This window comes from Notothenia coriiceps, unplaced genomic scaffold, assembly GCF_000735185.1.
Source record: "Notothenia coriiceps isolate Sejong01 unplaced genomic scaffold, NC01 NC01_scaffold00005786, whole genome shotgun sequence".
Lineage (NCBI taxonomy): Eukaryota > Metazoa > Chordata > Actinopteri > Perciformes > Nototheniidae > Notothenia > Notothenia coriiceps.
Window position 1 is genome coordinate 387,492 of NW_011338487.1, and position 19,267 is coordinate 406,758.

General features: G+C 39.7%; 2 protein-coding genes across 2 annotated transcripts in view; one reads left to right on the forward strand and one right to left on the reverse strand.

Annotated features, from left to right (window-relative positions):
• The window catches only part of trarg1a (trafficking regulator of GLUT4 (SLC2A4) 1a), a 14,172-nt gene extending 9,434 nt beyond the window's left edge, over positions 1 to 4,738 (forward strand). The window contains exons 3-4 of the mRNA XM_010768527.1: positions 2,735 to 2,861; positions 3,392 to 4,738. Of these exons, the coding sequence (XP_010766829.1) occupies positions 2,735 to 2,861; positions 3,392 to 3,399 (135 nt within the window). The 3' untranslated portion in view covers positions 3,400 to 4,738. The remainder of the gene's footprint in view (positions 1 to 2,734; positions 2,862 to 3,391) is intronic.
• Positions 4,739 to 5,986: 1,248 nt separating this feature from the next.
• The window catches only part of gosr1 (golgi SNAP receptor complex member 1), a 28,672-nt gene continuing 15,391 nt past the window's right edge, over positions 5,987 to 19,267 (reverse strand). The window contains exons 7-9 of the mRNA XM_010768526.1: positions 13,357 to 13,386; positions 10,204 to 10,286; positions 5,987 to 9,255 (exon numbers count right to left, since the gene is read on the reverse strand). Coding sequence (XP_010766828.1) covers positions 9,131 to 9,255; positions 10,204 to 10,286; positions 13,357 to 13,386 — 238 coding nt within the window. The 3' untranslated portion in view covers positions 5,987 to 9,130. The remainder of the gene's footprint in view (positions 9,256 to 10,203; positions 10,287 to 13,356; positions 13,387 to 19,267) is intronic.

Consider the following 19,267-nt stretch of genomic DNA (forward strand, 5'->3'; position numbering starts at 1 on the left):
GCAAGCTTTGGGACGGCCTCCCCTCTCTTCGGCAGAAACAGGAAATGCCGTAACTGTATGTAACAACGGTTTCAAATCAGCATCTCTTCGACAAGAAATCAAATGAATAACTAAAATAAAACTCCAAACTCTTTTAGTTTTAAACCTGATGTTTATAAGCTTCTTAGTGTTTGCAACATTCTGTATACACAACTTTATAATAAAATGCACACAGTTTTCTTCAAGATTGTATCTTCCTGGTCGAATATACTTACTGTAAGTCGCTTTGGATAAAAGCATCAGCTAAATGCAATGTAATGTAATTTACCTTTTTCTAGACTAAACACAGGTATGATCCTAAGTTAAACAAATATGAGGTTATCGTGAGGTTGTTAAGATCGCAATTTATCAGTGGATGTTTGCAGGAAGTGTTTGTATACAGCGTGTTTCCTGACGGACACACAGCGTTGAGTCCGGTCAGGTAGGGCAGCAGGTGAAGTCAGCACCGATGCAGACTCGCTGTTTGAGGGCTTGATAACCCACTCCCCCTCCACACTCGTTGGTTTGGAACAGCACTGAATGTGGCGGACCCTCCGCCCGAACGCGCAAACGGAGGGGTAGTGTGTAAGGGTAGGGTGTAGGGGGTGGATTGGAATTGGGCCACTATATGTGTGGTAAGGTGGGACGGGTTATGCATTGTTCTTATTATATTATTTTAGGTTTTCTAGCTCCATTACTATCTTCATCTCTTCACCTATAATGTCAATGGATGAAATCAAACAGAAGCCAAATCTTGATTGACCTGATTCAGTTGTTAGTCATTGTATATATTTCTCCTAGTGAACCAATCACAATAAATGGTCCAAACCATATATTGTATTTTCGTCTTTCATACGTTTGATGTCCTTGCCCTGTCTGTAGCACTCATTTTAAACAGAGGGTCAACCACAAACTTTATATTTTCCGTGTCTCTAGAGGGGCTCAGTTATTACCTCAAACAGCTGAGCACTGTAGTTTTGATTTTACTAAATTGGGACTATTTTCAGCCATGGATTAATACACGTGTGTTGAGCTAATGAGTGTATGCAATGGCTGGTTGAATTTGACTTGTAAAAAATGACAGCGCCCATGTTTACCATAATAAACAAACTTGTCTAACAGTGCTGTCATATCCTTCCAAGGGAAGATCGGCTCTAATGTCTCCTTCAAATTTGTATTTAAAATGACACACTTTTCAGAAAGTAACACATGTATAAAAGGAGTAAAGACTTTGTAAAATATTTGAAAGACAAGATAATGTCAAATAATATCTTAAATAAATTATTAAATAAAGTAAATATTTTCGTTTTTTTAGAACAAAATCAATGTCTAGAACCAAACCATTGCAAAGTCATATATTGTTTTGGTGTGTGTGATTGCCTTATATTGGTCCTTATTTGTGCCACCATGCACAACAGTATGTTCGAAAAGTATCACATATTAAAAGCAGCATATAATGTTGACGAGAAGAAAGTGACATCATCGCTGAAAGATTTGTTGTTTTGGGACTTTGGCACATGAGCGCAATACACCGGCATGCAGGACTCATATCCGTCGTGCTTCACATCACACACACACATAAATCAACCTGTCTTCATATCCGCAGCATACATAAAGCAATATACAAATAACATCAAGCTGATATACAGCCCCTTCACTCTGCTGCGCTCACCTACTCCGTGCAATTGGCTCTGCATGTCACATCCTTCCATCAATCCCAATCTGTATATCTGAAATAGACAATTTCCCCGTTAACAGCTGGACGATAAATGAATGTCTCAATTTCAATAGCAAGTGGACAAGTCAACATTTCTTTACTGCATGTGTGTCATTTCCCCTTTAAATTAACTTGGCCGGTTTATGGAAGACCACCTGATAAATATTTCAAAGTGTAACTCTCAGAAAACTGCAGGAGAGTACGGCTCCTGACCTGCAGAGGGATCTTTCTCCCGCTTATGGTGGCGGGGCTACTTTGAGGTTTTACTGATAGAGTTAATGTGGTAAATGCTGATTCAGCTAAGTGAGAGGTTCCCCTTTTTATTTTTTAGACAGAAATATAAAGGTTTCTTATCGCTTGTATTAATAAATGTAAGCTCACTTATAGAAACTCATTGTGGATATGGAAAATATGAAAGTCGATGAACTGTCCACAGACCTAAATGAACGACATAATGAATGAAAAAAGGCACAGCTTTAGCAGAATAGTATATTTTTTTGCAACATTTTGCAATGTAATAGGTGTCTCATATTTAGTCAATTTGTTCCACTATTTTACATTTTGCTCATACAAGTCTTTACGGTTCAGGTCAATCTCTCCATACAGATTATTTTGTAAACATTTGACAAATCCTTCAGACCTTTGCAGCCATTTCAGTGTGAAGGCTTTCTTTTGATCTGATAAGAGTATTTTAGACAAGGAGAGTAGTACGATTATTAAGACTATTAAGAGTAAGAAGTATTAAGAGTACATAGCTTTTCAGTGGGTTGAAGGTTCCTCCATATATTTATTACGGTATGCTAGCTGATTACATTCATGAAATAAAGTCATTTAAGGAATAATCCTCTCCAGCGCCTATTTGTGAGAGAAATTACGTTTATTCATAAAACCCTTTCTACCCTTATGTGGTATGTTATTTTAATGATGTCACATCCTATATAGCTAAGCCTTGCTCAACCTTATAATTCAATGCTCCTCCCTGTGCTTTGTGTGTCTCAGTCCAGAAACAGCCTACAGGGGGGGGATATGGACGGGGCCAAGAGGCTGGGCCGACTCGCCCGCCTGCTCAGTATCGTCTCCATCGCCCTGGGGGTCATCATCATCGTGGTCTACGTCTCAGTTTCAGGTACAGAAACAACGACAAGAAAGGACGCATTTTAAAATTAGCCAGTTTATGTTTGGGATCATAATTCATCTTTACATACAGTGTTTGGTGAAGCCTCTATAACTCAGTATGCTGATTAGTATGCATGTATTTTATGATGATAGTATTATATAGATAGTGTTTGTATGTGCTCGTGTCTACTCACAGATGCAATAGATACACACAGGGTTTTTGCCAAGTGTTCAATAACAAAGAATACCCACTGCATTACGGTTACAGTGTGATATATGACACTACCACACATGTGTGTGTGTGTGTGTGTGTGTGTGTGTGTGTGTGTGTGTGTGTGTGTGTGTGTGATATTGATTTAGCACTGAAGCGACTGTAGTGGGCTGACTGCAGCAGGGCGGCTACCTTACCGCTCTAAGCCTCACACACTTGAGCTGCACCAGTCAAAGAGATGATGAATTTGATGGCGGGTTTCAGCTGTCGATGTGTGTGTGCGGACTTTCTCTGATGATGCCACGCTTCTCTTCTTCTTTCCTTTGCAGTAAGCTAAAACTGAGGGGGAAACATTTACCGTGAAAGTCGAACCACGGATGCAACAAAAGGGGATAAGCCGTTCGGATAAAAAAAGAAAAAGAAATACAATTCCTTACTCCATGCCATATTGTAATTACATCATCACCGACCTCAGAAAGCAACAAACAAAATGGTCAACTAACGAAAGCAAGTTAACAAATAAATACATTCAGAGAAAAATCCAGAGATGCATGCATTAGAATCCAGTAACGATTGCTTGACAAAAATAACAAGAAACCTGAAGTAACAATGTTCAGGTTAAAACAGAGGAAACAGAAAATGATGATTGTATGCAGCCTGGAGGACTCATAAAGGTTCCTTGAAAAAATGGACTTCCTAAAACGAAGAGGACGATCAACGCTTGAGAGAGAGTGAAGAAGAAACTGTGTGCTCCTTTGAGAAACTGATTCTGGGTTTGGGCTTCAAACGCCGGACAGCTTCATATAATCCACATATATTCCTTACTGAACCTCTTGCATTTAAAGCATATACAGCTTCAAATATATTTGAAATATGGATATATGAACATATATATATATATACAATAGATGTACAATTTATAAAAATGTTTGTATGCCAAGTGGTGCTGGGTTTGTTAAGATTGTTACGATGGCTGCTTCGTCAGCCCTATTATCAGTAGAATTTCAAGGGTTTGTGAAAAGGGGCAGGGAACACGTTTTTAATTGTGTTATTTATTATCATTTTTCCACAAAAAACAAGGTTGAGACCAACTGCATGCCTCAATGTAGATTACCAACATCCTGCCTTCGTTTTGACTGTTATTAGTTGTGTCTTCTTTTGAAGGAGTCAGAGAGGCCGACAGGTTTGCACATGAAGAGTGATTTGTGTACGTTATGTGAGTCCAGCCGCTGTAGAGTGTGTATCACCCCTCGCCCCTTTGTGTCTCCAGAATATCTTGAACCTTGCCCTGCTCTGGCAGAGACTGAAACGCATGCCTAACACCCCAAAAACCTTCTTTTCCTTTCACATCTCCCTATCTTCAACACAAAGCCTGATGAAGTGGCTTCAGTTCTGTCTCATCTTATTCCCTTAAACTCCATTTTAGATTCTACCTTTGTACATTATAGTGTTATAGTTCCTAATTTCCATTCTTACATTGACTGTTAAATGCCACTGAATGTTTTTCTGCTTCTTGTATTGTTATGAAATGTATTTATATGGGAAATATATATGCAATATGTACGCATGTTATATGCTAAACAGGCTTACACATTTATTTTTTGTAAATGAACAGGCCTAAGAGTTTGACTGAGTAACAACAAATAGCATTTAAAGAACCAGTCTTTGAAACCCGAGCACGAGTGATTGTCTGTATGTGTCACTTTATCAGAAAGAAGTCACTGCATTTATCCCATGTGGCTTCTCAGGACTGTTGTATTGACACATTGCAGGCTTATGCTACTAGCACAGGGAACATCACCGTAAGACCATGTCGCTTTATATGAATCCACAGCGCTTCTTTGGGCATTAATGCTTCATTTTTTAGTGCGTGTAATTTAAATCGGGAAAGGTTTCTTTAAAAAGGTATAAACTGTGTTTTTTAAGGGCTCTAACAAGTGAAACACCAGCTGATTTCCACTGATGAGCGATTAAATGTATCAGACAGAGATTCTACCAAGTAATAAAATAAACATCCAAGTGTAAAGATGAACAACAGCAACCTGTCAAACATTAACAGTACATAGCACAATGTTTTGTGTGAAATGGGCTTCAAGAAATTCCATTTCAATTCATAGTTGTACATAAAAATCCCACAATCCATCTAAAGCAGCAAAATCCAAAGATTCCCCATGTTAACCACCAAATTAAAAACATGTGACATAACATCTTAGCCTAAATGGCAACACGTGTGTACTTTACTGCTCTAGGTTTACTCTCTAACAGCCGAGTGTCTAGCCAATAAGCTCTGCTCTGTCAGTAAAACAGTTCAAACCTTCCTTTCATTCAGATGTATTACTGTGTTTCTTTTCCAGTGTACTGAATGTGCCAGTCTTCATCTCTGTGGTGTACATTTTGCATGTCTGTAATAAATGTTTCCATGCATGGTCCAAGTTTTTTGCCTTTTGATGATGTTGTTTCTTGGAGTTGTATAGTGACTTAAAAAAAGTATCAAGAACAATATACTGCCACGCAGCAGCTCTCTTAGGCTGTATTCATTAATAATATAAGCATGCTAACGGGCTAATGTTTTGCAAGTAAAATGTTAACTACGTTCACCAGCTTAGTTTATCTTTTTAGAAAGCTAACAAGTATTTATTAGCACTTCAGCTGAGTCTGACATAATGTATTTGATTATAATAAAGTATATATTTAAAAAAAGGGAAATACCATGTTATTATCCTCTTGAGAACATGGCCATCCATCGAATACTTACGGAGATGTTTCAGTCAGGAGATAAATAGTGTAGGCCTACCGACAGAAAAATGCTGTCGACCATTGGTAAGAAGGAATACCTAACTGTAAGTGTACGGTTTGAACTGAAAAAGAAAAATATATATTAAAACAATTTTATTTATGAGAAATGTCGCTCATTATGCAAAAGGTAATAATCCAGAGAGAGATAGAAACATTCAAAATCATAAAAAGTACAAATATTATTTCAATTACCTTACACATACTATATAAGAGTGGACACAATAAAAGCTACACATGTACAGTGAAAACAAGACGGTATGTGAATGTAGGGCTGCACAATTAATCTATTGTTAATCCGGATTCCCTAAATTAAATGAACATGAGTAACTGTGATGGAAATTTGAATTTCGTGCTCAGCTTGTAGAAAACAAACATTTTTCTGGATGTTGCAGCTGCAGTCAGAGTAGAACAAATCCAGAATGCACTAATTCAGGTGAAGACGACCCTATTCAAGCCTTATTTTAAAGCAAATATATGTTTATGTTGGGGTAAAATGCACATCAAAACTCATGCATATTTAGCTAAATCAGTTACATTTATATAAACTCACAAAAGCAAATGCGATTTGGCTATTTTCTTGATGGGCTATTCCAGACATCTGAAGGATTTGCACTCAAAGGAATAAAAACACGTTTCCTGTTCTGAAAGTGACACATTTCTCATTTCTGAGCCCTGTCACAGACACGCCATGGAAATGTTCAATATGACATTTCTTAAAGATAATGTCGTGTTTCAACGTTTTCATTTGGTATCGATGATATCAGATCATTGCCCATTAGTAGCCTACACTAGCAGGTATGAAGCACAACATGAAAGTAAAATCAGTGCTGTGCCATTTTAAATTATTTAAGTGAAATGAAAATATTTTATCCTTAAAAAATCCAATCATAAAGTCAATTGTAATGAAAATAAACGCGCCACCCTGTAAGAGTAATATTAATGTGTAATGTTCACTTTATTGAGACGGAATGGAAGAGATTGCTTAACCCTGTCCCTACAGCGGGTCTGACACACATTGTGCCTCAGGGCAGACAAACACCATTTATCATGGCCGCTACAACTGGGTTACAGACATCTCTGGGAAGAAAAGGGGAAGAAAGCAATTGTGATAGATATAAAGCCAGCTCTCCACAATACACAGAGTTTCTGCCTGATGCAATCCTTACACACCAATCCAGAAACAAATCCAATAAAAGATACAACCATTATCGGTGAGAGCTTTTTCTTGGTTGTATAAATGTAAAATTGTACTTTACCTATATTTAACGTCCTCGTAAAAAGCTTTTAAGCCCATCAATACAAACAATTGAGCCCATCATCAACTGAAAGATTTAACAAGCCACTCGTGTATGGTTTCTACAGACACAGACTTACATTTCAGATGCTGTAAGAAAACAGACTTTGTGCTTGTCAGAAGTTACTGTAGCGCGACCCTTCTAAGTGAGAATATCTGGCACTTAGTTCTGCTTCGGCGCCGCTGGGTTTGACTGGCTGAAATATTCAGGAGCTCAATGCTTCAGCAACTCCGCAGTCTTAGCGACAGCATATGCACGTCTGGACCAAATTCAGACTCCAGCACATTGCTTCCTTCCTGAAGGAAGTGAGAGATTCATGGGATGGTGGCTATGCTTGTCTGGCTACTGTTTCACTTTCAGTCTTACTTTGTGAGGAAGGCATCAAACAGAAGGAATGAGGACAAGACTCCAATTTTATCCTTTTCCGTCCATTGAAGTGAGCCTGATGCTGTGAGACATAAAACACATTGATGTTTCTCACACACACAAGCTTTCACATTCTTACACCCCTCCCCCAACAAAGACTTTAATCTAAAGGGTCACCCCCCACCCGGCAATCAACCCCTTCTCAGATAAACGCTTGATTTCCCATCTTCAAACGCACAGGCCACTTTGCACTTCAGGTGCAGTGAAATGGAATAGTGGTTCATTGGCTCTGCCAGGCAAACTATACATGCAGAACGGATAAGTAATTCAACAGCCGACCATTAAAGCAGGACATCTTCATTCATCTTCTCCAGAAACCTAAAAAGTGAATAGAGCTGGCAGTGTGGTGTTAAAGACATCTTACACTTTAAAACAACTTTGATAAAGTTACCCATTTCAGAAGAATCTGATAACTGTGTTCAGGCTGCAATCCTGTCCCCTCTACCACTCTCAGAAAGGATGAAGCCTCTTGGATAATTGATCAAACTGACAATCCATTTTGACCTCATACTTTTTATATCCTTACTTTTTTTGTTGTTAAATATTAACATTTGCTACATTGAATCTTTTTTTTTTACAGACGCTGTTCAGTATTTGGATTACGTTTTTGAATTTGGAAAATGTACTTTTAAACATTAATCATGTTCTGCAAATGCCGATAACCAACCATCATCGGTGATATTTCAGCCAGGGAGCATGTACTGTAGTCCCCAATCGTTCTGCCCCTCTCCACTTGTCCTCTCTTTATAATAAGACAAATACAAAAATAGGGGTGAGATCTAACTGATTGGTCTGTATATTTAACCGTAGATGAAGGGTGTGTCGGGTGTTTGAAAATTGTGAAAACCAGAATAAAAGCTGATCCAGGCCCTCCGAACTGTCAGAAGAAGTTACCAGAAAGACTTTTCTCTCTCCCCATACTACTTTTCTTACATTTTGGAGTGCCTGGATGGCTTTACTTTCACATAAAACACAACAGTAATTTCTTTTTAAATGGAAATGTAGTAAACAAAATATATTTGTACATGCCCTGCTGTTACATCCTGGCGGTCGGAAATGTAGAGTTCACAGCATATTCACAAAAGCGTTAAATGTTCAGTATCTAGTAGTACCACACACTTGTTTACACATACTGATATGAATAATTTATTAATTTCACATTATACAGCCCACAATGAACTCTCCATCCCACTTCCATTAAAAAGGACAATTTAACTAAAAATCCTCCCTGTGGAAAATAATGATGATCATCACACGTTCTCTCAGTCTCTTCACACTCTCCAGTGAGTTGTCAATATATTTAATTAAAATCTAGACTTATTTTATACTTTTGGTCTCCATTCACTTGTTGGCAGCCCTCCATCTGTCCCACTGCTAAATACAAGTTCAGTAGTTCTTGTTGGCCAAATCTGTTCCCGTCCAAGATCTGGACCAACTGAATGTCCCCCTGCTCAGGAGCCTCGGGTTATCCAATCACTGAGCTTAGTCTCTGGGTATCCCATGTTACAGAGAGCACGTCGAGTGCGGCTCCTTTAAACATTCAGCAGGCTTTCAGTGGAAGGCGTAGAGCAGGAGGAGGATGGTGCAGACGCCGATCACTGTGCCGAGGATCAGGGAGTCCCTCCTCTTCCGCAGGTTTATTCGCTGGATGAGATTGTTGATGGTTGGGAAACGGTCGGGGAGGGTCAAAAGTTAAGGAAGATCACAAATATTTAAATTCACAAAGACATCTTTGGTTGGACGTCATAAATCAAACACTTTGGATGTCGATGCCATGCAAATATAAAATCTCAGGACAGCTAACAAACTGAACATTTGAAGGCTTAATGATTCAGCCAAAAATCTTAACATATAATGAGATCTCAATGATATGATATCTAGAATTGGGGAACATGATGGATATTGAACTTTTTTTTAAAACTCAAGGAAAAGGGTGCACTGAATTTATAACAGAAAACAAAAAAAGTTTGTTTTATATGGAGATTTTTTGTTTTATATTTGATGTATGCACCATGACATCAAGTCAAATTCCTCGTATGTGTGAACCTACCTGGCAATAAACCCGTTTCTGATTCTGAAAACAGGAGCATCATCGAAAAACAAAATGCCGCACAGTTTTCATTTGATCAACATTATCTTGTTTTTGTTACCTTTGGAAGCCAAAATGCAATTGTAAATAAAGTCATGTAAATTACCAGACCTACTTAAAAGAGGACTGATTAAACGTATAACATGGTAGAAAAGCCCTCTCAACCTGCATTAGCTCTTTGCTCAGACCGTTTTACATTACTTGGCTTCTATAAGTATCAAAAGATAATTTGTGTGAATGACCACTCCTTGGTCCATCCCTATAAATATTCATAACAAAGACCCACTTTCCATCAGAGAAAAGCAATATGTGAGCATTGATTTCTAAAGGACCAGCATTCATTTCATACCATCAATCCTTCAGCTTCCAATCCATTGTGAGCTCTCTTCTATTTGGTTCCACACACAACTATGCCATTAACATTGCCAACGGCGTGTGATTAATTAGGTGGTTGTTTGTTTTACCTAATGTTGACCTCCTTCCCCACCCCCCAGGGAGAACATAAAGCAACCTTAATGTGCACCATAAAGGATACTGGCCAGCGTGTTGACCCGGCTCTGTATGGATTTCAGGAAGCCACGCTGCGAGGTCATGTTCTCCTTGGTTGCCATGGCAATACTAAAAGACAAAAGGGAGAAATGAGATGAACAGTGACAAAATGCTGCATGGCATTGCACTCATTAGTATTGTTAAGAGCCTTTGACTGCAAGTGAGAACGCTAAAGCTGTCAAGGCGGAAAACAGAACCACCTAAATGTCTATTTTTGGAAATAAATTAAGATGTCCTGTCACCTACATTTACTCCCTACAAGCACCATTTCAGGAAAGCATGTATGACCAAAGAAAAGCTAGTTTCTAAACAATTATTAGATTTTTTTGAGTTTCTTTTTTAATTTTTAGTATTTAAAGCTAGAGTTGGTAATAAAAATCATTTTTTAAATGTTCTTTATATCCTGTCAGCCATTAACAAATCAAATGATCTCACAAAAAAAAGATCTGGTATCTTTAGCTATCGACAGGAGTGTAACAAGCCTGTCCAATCATTTCATTCGGGTCCAGAAAAAGGCAGTTTTTTTTTGGTTGCATACGTTCAGAATATACTGTACTGTTGTTCATTTCTCAATATCCCTGCGCAGTGATTCAATCTGGTATTAAAAGACAATATTCCTGTAGGCACATCCGTACTAAAAGACAATCGTTCTGTAGTGAAACATAAGTCATCCTATCACTGCTTCATCTTTACGTCGGTTCCTACGATATGTGTGTGAGCTGTGGCTTGTACAGGAAGGTGTAGAGTTACTGTGTTACTTTAGCTCTCCGGCCTCAGCACCTTTCCGTGCAGCAAAGTGCCGCTGGGCAGTTGGCAGGAAAGGTTTCAGGCTCTATGTTTCCCCTCTGTGGCGTCTGTTACAAGCAGTAATCAATGGAAGCTACACTGCCCTCGTTTGAGCCCTTCTCAGAGAGAGACATTTAGAAAAATACTCCCCACAACAATCCGACAATGACAAAACGCTGACTTTAGCTTAGTGTTAATATGCTCAAAACAACAGGTGGCACAAAATGTAACTGTTGGCAGCGAGGTGATAAGCAATTAGCGCCCAGGGGACTGACTCCTCCCAGCCCAGAGAGACAGGGCTTCACAGGAGGCCGGACAAAACCAAGTAAATGAAATCGCCACGGTTGTTTACACTTGGCTGGAAGAGCTGATGAGCAGCAGGCCTAGAGAAAACGGGCGCCTATGTGTGTGTGTGTGTGTGTGTGTGTGGTTATGGCTTCTCCTGACAGTCCGCAGTCTTGGCCTGCAGCAGTGTTTTGGGGATCATGTTCTCCTCTGTCAGGGGGAAACACTTTGCTGACTACAGAAACCTCCACACGTCTTATTTTGACACACACACACACACACACACACACACACACACACACACACACACACACACACACACACACACACACACACACACACACACACACACACACACACACACACAGAATCAGCCTTACGATAAACAACAACAAAAAAGTTATTCTGATTTGTAAGCACGTCTCAGCATTTCTTTTCAAGGTTGTTTGTTGTTCTGATATGCACCAGAGGGAAATGGAAATAAGGGTCGGAGTTACCAGAGAGGTAACCACAGGAAGAGGACACTCCACACGAGAGAAGAGTAACTGGAGAAGTAGACTGTGTGCTCTTCACTTTAATTCTTCCCAAACAAAGCAACAACAGCAAGCACGTCCAAAGATAAGTAGTTCACTACTCAAAGAGCAAATAGAGATAGTTAGGTTCAGTGGCGTTTTTATATGTGCAAAAGAACAACTTAGATGTGTATATATACACACACATCTAAGATATGACATAAAATGAACTTACCAAAGCTGAAGTAGATGGTCAACTTAATTCATTTTCTTTCCGTTTTACTGATTTTAATCGCTATAAGCTGCTCTCTCTCGTCTCCTCTTCACATCTACACTTTTCGCAGCACACATACTTACAGCCAATCAGCTCTCTGAATTATGAGATGACGTTTAGTGGGTATGGCAGCACAGTGCCCCTATTCTGATTGTTTTTTTGCCGCACACATTGAATAGAAAAATACTCTGAGCATGCGCAGTGTAGTTTTTACAGTACACGTTCATTTTAACAGCAGAGAGAGGGGCTTGCCCCACGTCGCTCAATAGGCACACTGTAGACACTAACTAGAAGAACGCAGACTAAAACAGCAATGTACAGACGAATCAGATGACTAAACATGATCATAACATATATTTTAACATACATTAGTTTTGCATATTTTGGGAATTATTATTTGCTTTACTTTCTGCTGACACTAGGTGGGGCTGTGCCTAATGACGAGTGGCCACTGGTTAGGTTAGAGCCTTTTATTCATCATTTCTCTATGGACTCAGATGTAACCAGATCTATTTTCTAATGTAAATCATAATCTGGAAATGTTTTGATTTTACACAACATCTCTCCCCAGCAACTATATCTTGCTCCCTTTAGTTAATTAATGACATTTACTTGAGAGTGCGATAGGATAATTTGAGAAGCAACCTTAATGATTTCCACATTTAACTTGGGAGGAATAAGAAACAGAATTGCAAACGTATAGTTTAAAAGGTTTTCAAAAATGTGGGAAAAGATCAGAAAGGCAATAGAAAATGACAAGACTTTGGAGAAAATGAGCCCTTCTAAAAAGGTAAGTAAGGAAACGGAATTTGAGAAATATAGACGAAATCTACAAATCAGCCCGCTGTCCAAGCCAAGCCCCAGGCAAACATAGTTTACGAGATGCAGGGACTGGAAATGGAAAAGGCGATGGGTGGGAGAGAAAGCAGCCAGCAGGGATGGAGGGTAAATCCTACACAACATATTTGTCATTTCTGCATTTCTGCAGGGAGTGGAAGGAGCAGGGCTGGAGAGAGATGGATGGCATCTATAAATCAGTGATGTGGGAGGACTTACTCTGGGCACGTGACAGCTTTGTTCAGTTTAATGCACACACGATATAAATGTGACCATCAGTTGCTGCACTTCCAAGGCTTTGATGTGTATAGATTATTTTGGCCATGTGAAACCACCGTAACAGGACCTGTCAGGCCATGTTAAGGTAGATTGTACATTTGATTAGGATTCAGCAGGTAGGTAAGACAGTGGAGATGGGGTGTGGGAGACAGAGAGCAGGTCTTACCTTATCGTGTCATCCATCAGTCGGTCCGAACTATAGACAAAAGGTAGGAGAGGGCAGAGGAAGGAAAAAGAGAAAATCACAGGTTAGATATTGACATGAGGCAGGATAGCAAACCTTGGATGGTTCTAAACATGGTATGTGGGCAGTTATCAGTTTCAGACTGGAGGCAAACGATACTGAATCACAGTAATTGGTGAAGCTCAGCTGAATTAAGTTTAATGTTGTGTGGGACTGGATTTCCTTTTCTTCCATCAATCTGATCAACTCCCACATAGGGAATAACCACCAAGGCGGGCGGCAACACAGCACGACTTAATTATAATCTTCCTACAAAGTGCAGTGTGGTCACATTTCTGTGTTCACAAAAGCAGAGAGTATTATGTATTTAACAATGTTTGTGTGTAACTCAAAAAGCAGCAGCAGCAGCAGATGTTAGACTTGTTTTATGGACAAAGCTAGATAGAGTCTCCTTTAAGCTCAGAATCAAAGAGGAATGTTTGCCATTGGTCTGGAGCCAGAGAGATCCTGGAGCAAAGAGAGGGATCCAGACACTGCTTTTGTCCTACAGACCAAAGTGGAAGGCACACATCCACACAAACAAACCTCTTATGTTGCTCATAAACAACAACGCTCTCAGTGGTTCACTCCCTAATGGTATCAATTTGGGTCGTGTTTCAGAGAACTAAGCTAAACAAATAAAACTGTAGGAACTGTATTCATCAGGAAGTTGAGGCAGGTCATGCAGAAAGCCAATATTTGCCCTACTCCTGTTATACTTCAACAACAACGTCATTGTGTCCGTAGAAGCAATTCTATGCATTTCATATTTCCACATCCATTCAGCTGCACAACCTGATTGCCTTGCTTCGTATGTGCTTCCTGTGAAGCTCTTAGCGTCCTAATGTATCAAACCAGAGGAGCAGGAAGGGGGCTCTCAAAGATTCCCGCTTTGATTTGATCCACAACAAACTCTTCCCAAACCACAAACATCTTCAACCTTTCCCCGAATCTTCTCTTTATACCTTAACCATTTTAAAGCGTGTCACCGTGTCTAATCTCATGCTACATAATTCACTAGTTTGGTGTTCAATCATAGAGATTGTTCTCAAAACTATGATCCATGCTTCATGTCAGCTCCTGGTGACGTATACAATTATCTCACTCCATAAGGGAATTATAAACAGCTTGCACAGAACCTGGAGCCTGAAATTGAAGCAGCAAAATATAATTCAGTCGTGATTGATTTCTAGCATTTACACCTGAGTCTATCCTACTGTGACATATCAAAATGTCTTCAGTCATTGTTTGGCATCCATCAAATGCTGGCAAGCTCTCAAAGGAGTTTAAAAGTTCCATGTTAGGAAAAATGAGAAGTCATTTTGTTATAGCGGAAAGGAGCACTACAATATTCAGACAGTCCAAAAACAAATCAGTTAAACACAAATCAATACTAGTAGGGGATATGAATCGTTGTAACAAAATGTGACTGTGGGTCAGTATTGACCAACTGATTTTGCAGAGGAGACACTTTTCTGGGTTATATTAGTATAATGACTTTAAGCTTGGTCCTGCTAATGACCTGTAATGTTTGGGTCCTTCTCTCTCTACTGGACGGCCCAATAGGACTGATTGTTGGATTTAAGTGCTGTAATCCCATATCCTCGCCCATCATACTGAAATGGAAACTGCACAGTGTGTGGGCTGGAAGGCCTTCTGTTGCTACTGCTCAAGCTAACTATTTGGCAGTAGTATGTAATACTGTCTAAGTAGCTCTGAATTGTTTTGTGAAATAGAAAGGTAACTGTCATTGTCTACATTGTCGCTGTATTGTATAATTATTTGTTTGTTTTACTTTTATGTTTTTTTTCCCCTTTCTAGGTTTCTTTTCATGGCTCTGTTGTTTAAGTTATCTTGATAAGCATTTTTTGGTTTGGTTTTGCCTGTGTGGGCATGTGCGGGTGGAGGGAGGGAGTGGGGAGTGTAGTGCGTGTACTGTGATATTACAATTTAAATGAAATGGCATTGATTATTATATAATGAAATAAAAATACGTATTAAAAAAGATAAAGAAAAAAGAAAGGGAACTGGCACATAACTCCGGCTGGATGGTTTGCCATAACGAGAATGTGGGAGCAGGTGAGTGCAGCAACTGACATTTAAAACAATCTTACAAACCCATTATGCTGAATTTGATTATTATGCACTTAAGATCAAGAAGTGCTCTAACAAAGGCTGAATGTCTTGAATAGAAATAAATGACAACTTAAGTGGAATGTGGTTAGGTAAAGGGCAGACAGCCACATGACACCGGTCTTAAATGATGGAAGAAAAAACGTGATGGTGGACGGACAAACGACTGACAGAGAAAACTAAACCTTTAACCGTCTGTCTGCCGGCAGTGTGATCCTTATAAATCACGAGCTGTGAAGCAAAAGAGAGAGCGGCTGTGAGCTGAGGTGGGCTGTGATTTATGGAGATCTTATATGCAGAAGGAGACGGGCCAAAAGATTTATGCTTTGCTCCTTCCGTCGTCAAGCTGCAGCAGTAGTGGTGAAGTTGATTGTGCGATCACGTTCATGTCAATGTGGCCTTCTGTGGTTTCTGTGGTTTCTTTCCGTTTCCCCTGGTCAGTGCTGTTTTGCTGAAGTCATTATATCGCTCATTAGCTTCAAGCTAATTGCCTTTCTCAATGTGATGTATCGACCCACCCTCACCCACATGCTTCCATTCACGCTCAAGAATATAGAAACGTACAGACTGCCTACATTCAGTAGTGCCTGATATTTTGCCACAGGTTGTTGCAGTGATTCTCAGGCACCACTGCAAAGATGAATAGACGATCACAAATGGTTCTTTGAAAGGATATGTTTTGCAGCAACCCTCCTGAGATGAATGCTCTGTCATGTTGGCTTTTAGAGCAATGTGAGGCAACTATACAATCAGCCAGGTAAACTGAAACATTAATTACTTTGCCTAGGAAACAGTGTAGCGAATCTTGGCAACATTTGTAGAAAGCAAACTGCATCAGCAAAGAGGAAAAGTGGTCATAAATCAAAGCTCGGAGCTACATAGTCAGCACACTTCACAAATTGTCAGATTCGAGGAGGATCTTTACAGTAACGCTGCCATTCACCAACCATGGCCGATGAGTTCCACTTCACTTCTCCACTGGGGGAAGCAAGACAGACTCTTTGAAAAATGGTTTTATCACAGTAGAGAGGATATTTCCTGCATTTTGTTGTAGACATTTGTAAATGTAGCTGCTAAGGGAGAGAACATTGTGCAAATGCCGGGCTCTACACCTAGCAAGCAGAACACATTCAGCACATAACAGCTACACTACAATCATAATGTCTTTACTGGAACATAAACACGTGAGGGCATGAATATGGTAGATGAACTATGGAAAAGCTTTAACATTGAGATGTTTAGGTATATCTTTTTTAACGAGCAGTTTGATATAACCAGCTAGAAACAAAGCACTAAACTGAATTGACCTAAAATACCAGAGACATGGCATTTTATTGCCTGCTTCAGTCTTCTGCTCATTTAATTTCAGTGGTCAATCTCCACTACGTATCTGAGCAAGCTTTTAGCAGGTGGACTTTTTTAGGAGGATATAACTGCTCTATCTACTCAACCATAAAAGATAACTTAAAGTGGACCTATCATGCTATTTTTAGGCAATAGGTCTCAGATAAAAATATATACAAAACATGTCTATGAAGTGTTTTGCTCAAAATACCAAACAGATCACCCATACTAGCCATGACTCATATCCCTCCATTTCACTTCCTGTTTCAAAAGTGCTGATTTGGGGTATAAAGCTTTTTTTTAAAAAGAAAAAAAAAGGAGGGTGCTGAGCTCATGCGGGAGAATCTACCGGCAGATACTGCGGTGATGAAACGCCATAATGGATTATCAAGGATTATTCCTGAAACAGTATGGAGCTCAAAGGCTTTCTCCCTTGCCACAAGGTGAGTTCCTTTTTATTTCCTGCTTCTTCACACACATGCTCTGTGCAGTACAGGTTAGCTCTGAGTGTTAGCGATGCTAATGTAGACATGCACCGAACATATTAAGTCCAAAACAGTCGGGCATTGTTTCTGATAGCAACGTTTCTGATAGGGCCGTGGGTCCACATTTCGGATATTACGTCATATTGGACGCAAATCTGGATCAGCTCCGTTGTAGCCCCGTTTTTAGAGATTTGGGTACGGAGGAAAAAGACATATCTATGTATAAAAGACATCAAAAAGTGCATTTTGTATGATAGGTCCCCTTTAAATATTCCCATTTTGTAGTGTTTTTTTGTTAGCTAGCTGTTACTTCACCCTGAATAATCTGTACCCTGTTGATAGCCAAGGATGGCTATAAGATAAAACTTCCAAATGTCCACATTTAATCGAAGAGTAAGCAACTCTCCATCATACTCAAGCCAATGTTGTCAATGTAAAAGTAGGAGTGGACAAGTGAATGTGCCTCACTTCACACCGACACCATTGCTGTGTCAAAAGTAATTCCTCCGTTTGCCAGGAAGTCCTGATAACAGTGACCACTACCATTAGAGCATTTCCTACATGAACTTTTAATGGACCTGCCCCTCCCTCCCTCTAGTTTATTCATGAGCTCTGCCCTTTATGGCAGAGAGAGATGGAAAAACAGATACAAGGAGAGAGAATAAGACAAAGATGAGGCAAACTCACAAACCAGTAGCTCTAAAAACCGGTTCAAGTTCAAGATCGCTTACACTATTAGTAACACTTACGGAAATATAAAAAGTGACCCAAAAAAAAAATGCACATCTCTGATCCTAACATGTATAGCGCAGGCTGCTGCTACCCACCTCATATTATCTTGTCCCTTCCTTTAACAGTAGTTTCTGCGCTTGCCAGGGTCACACAGCGAGCTGCGACATCAAGTTGAAAAAGTTGAATCATCGTAAACTCTGAAAGCGGTGCCAAAAAGCTGCGTGCCTTCACTAGAGGCAGCAGCCCTCCCTGTCCTTGCAGCCAACCTTGGCAGCGGCTTCTCGCTGTCTAAAAGCTCCTAAAGTTTCACTCTTATTCACCTCAGCTTCTCAAACATAATACAGGAAGGTCTGTACACGGATCACCACTACCAGCACACAAGAGGAGGTTATCTTAAAAATGTGTCTGTGCATGTCTTTTTTTATCAGGCACTGTTGACAATGAATGGCAAACACTCCACTCGTTGCAGACATTTATAGATTAACTGGAAGGGACTTGTTCTCTTTTCTTTGGGAAGTGATTAGTCTTAGCTGAACAGTTTGGCAATGCCGGTACCATCCCTTGCCAATACATTTTTAAACAAGCACACGCACTATGCAATGCCTTCTTTGGCCTCGGTGCAGATTTATATTGATTACACATTACATCATTTACCCTAAAACAGAGACAGAACACTTCATGTTGTCTTTCTTGCCTCAGGTAAAAAGCCAAGGGCACAAAACAAGTCTATCACAAGCTGAGCTGCAAAATAGCTCCACAGACACTTCAGTGTGAATATTTAATACTAAGAATGTTTTTCAATCTTTCTAGATAAAAACACATCCCTCAAGTGCACACAGGGACTAATGATTATTATTGCATTTGATTAAAAGAGAGAATCCCAGATTGTCAGAATGCATTCAAAGCATTTGGACTTAAACCTCTGATCTCTATGGAGGATCCATGCTCTGCCTCCAGTTAGACTTCAGACAGTTTCTCTGGCCAATAACACATTTTACTCCCTTTCTCTGAAGGCCCTTTTTCCTCTTTCATTGCTCCAACAGGATCAATCAAGCGTGACTCGATCCTCATCTCCAGTCTTCTCCTTTCCTCCCCCCCCCCTGAATCAGCCTTACGATAAACAACAACAAAAAAGATATTCTGATTTGTAAGCACGTCTC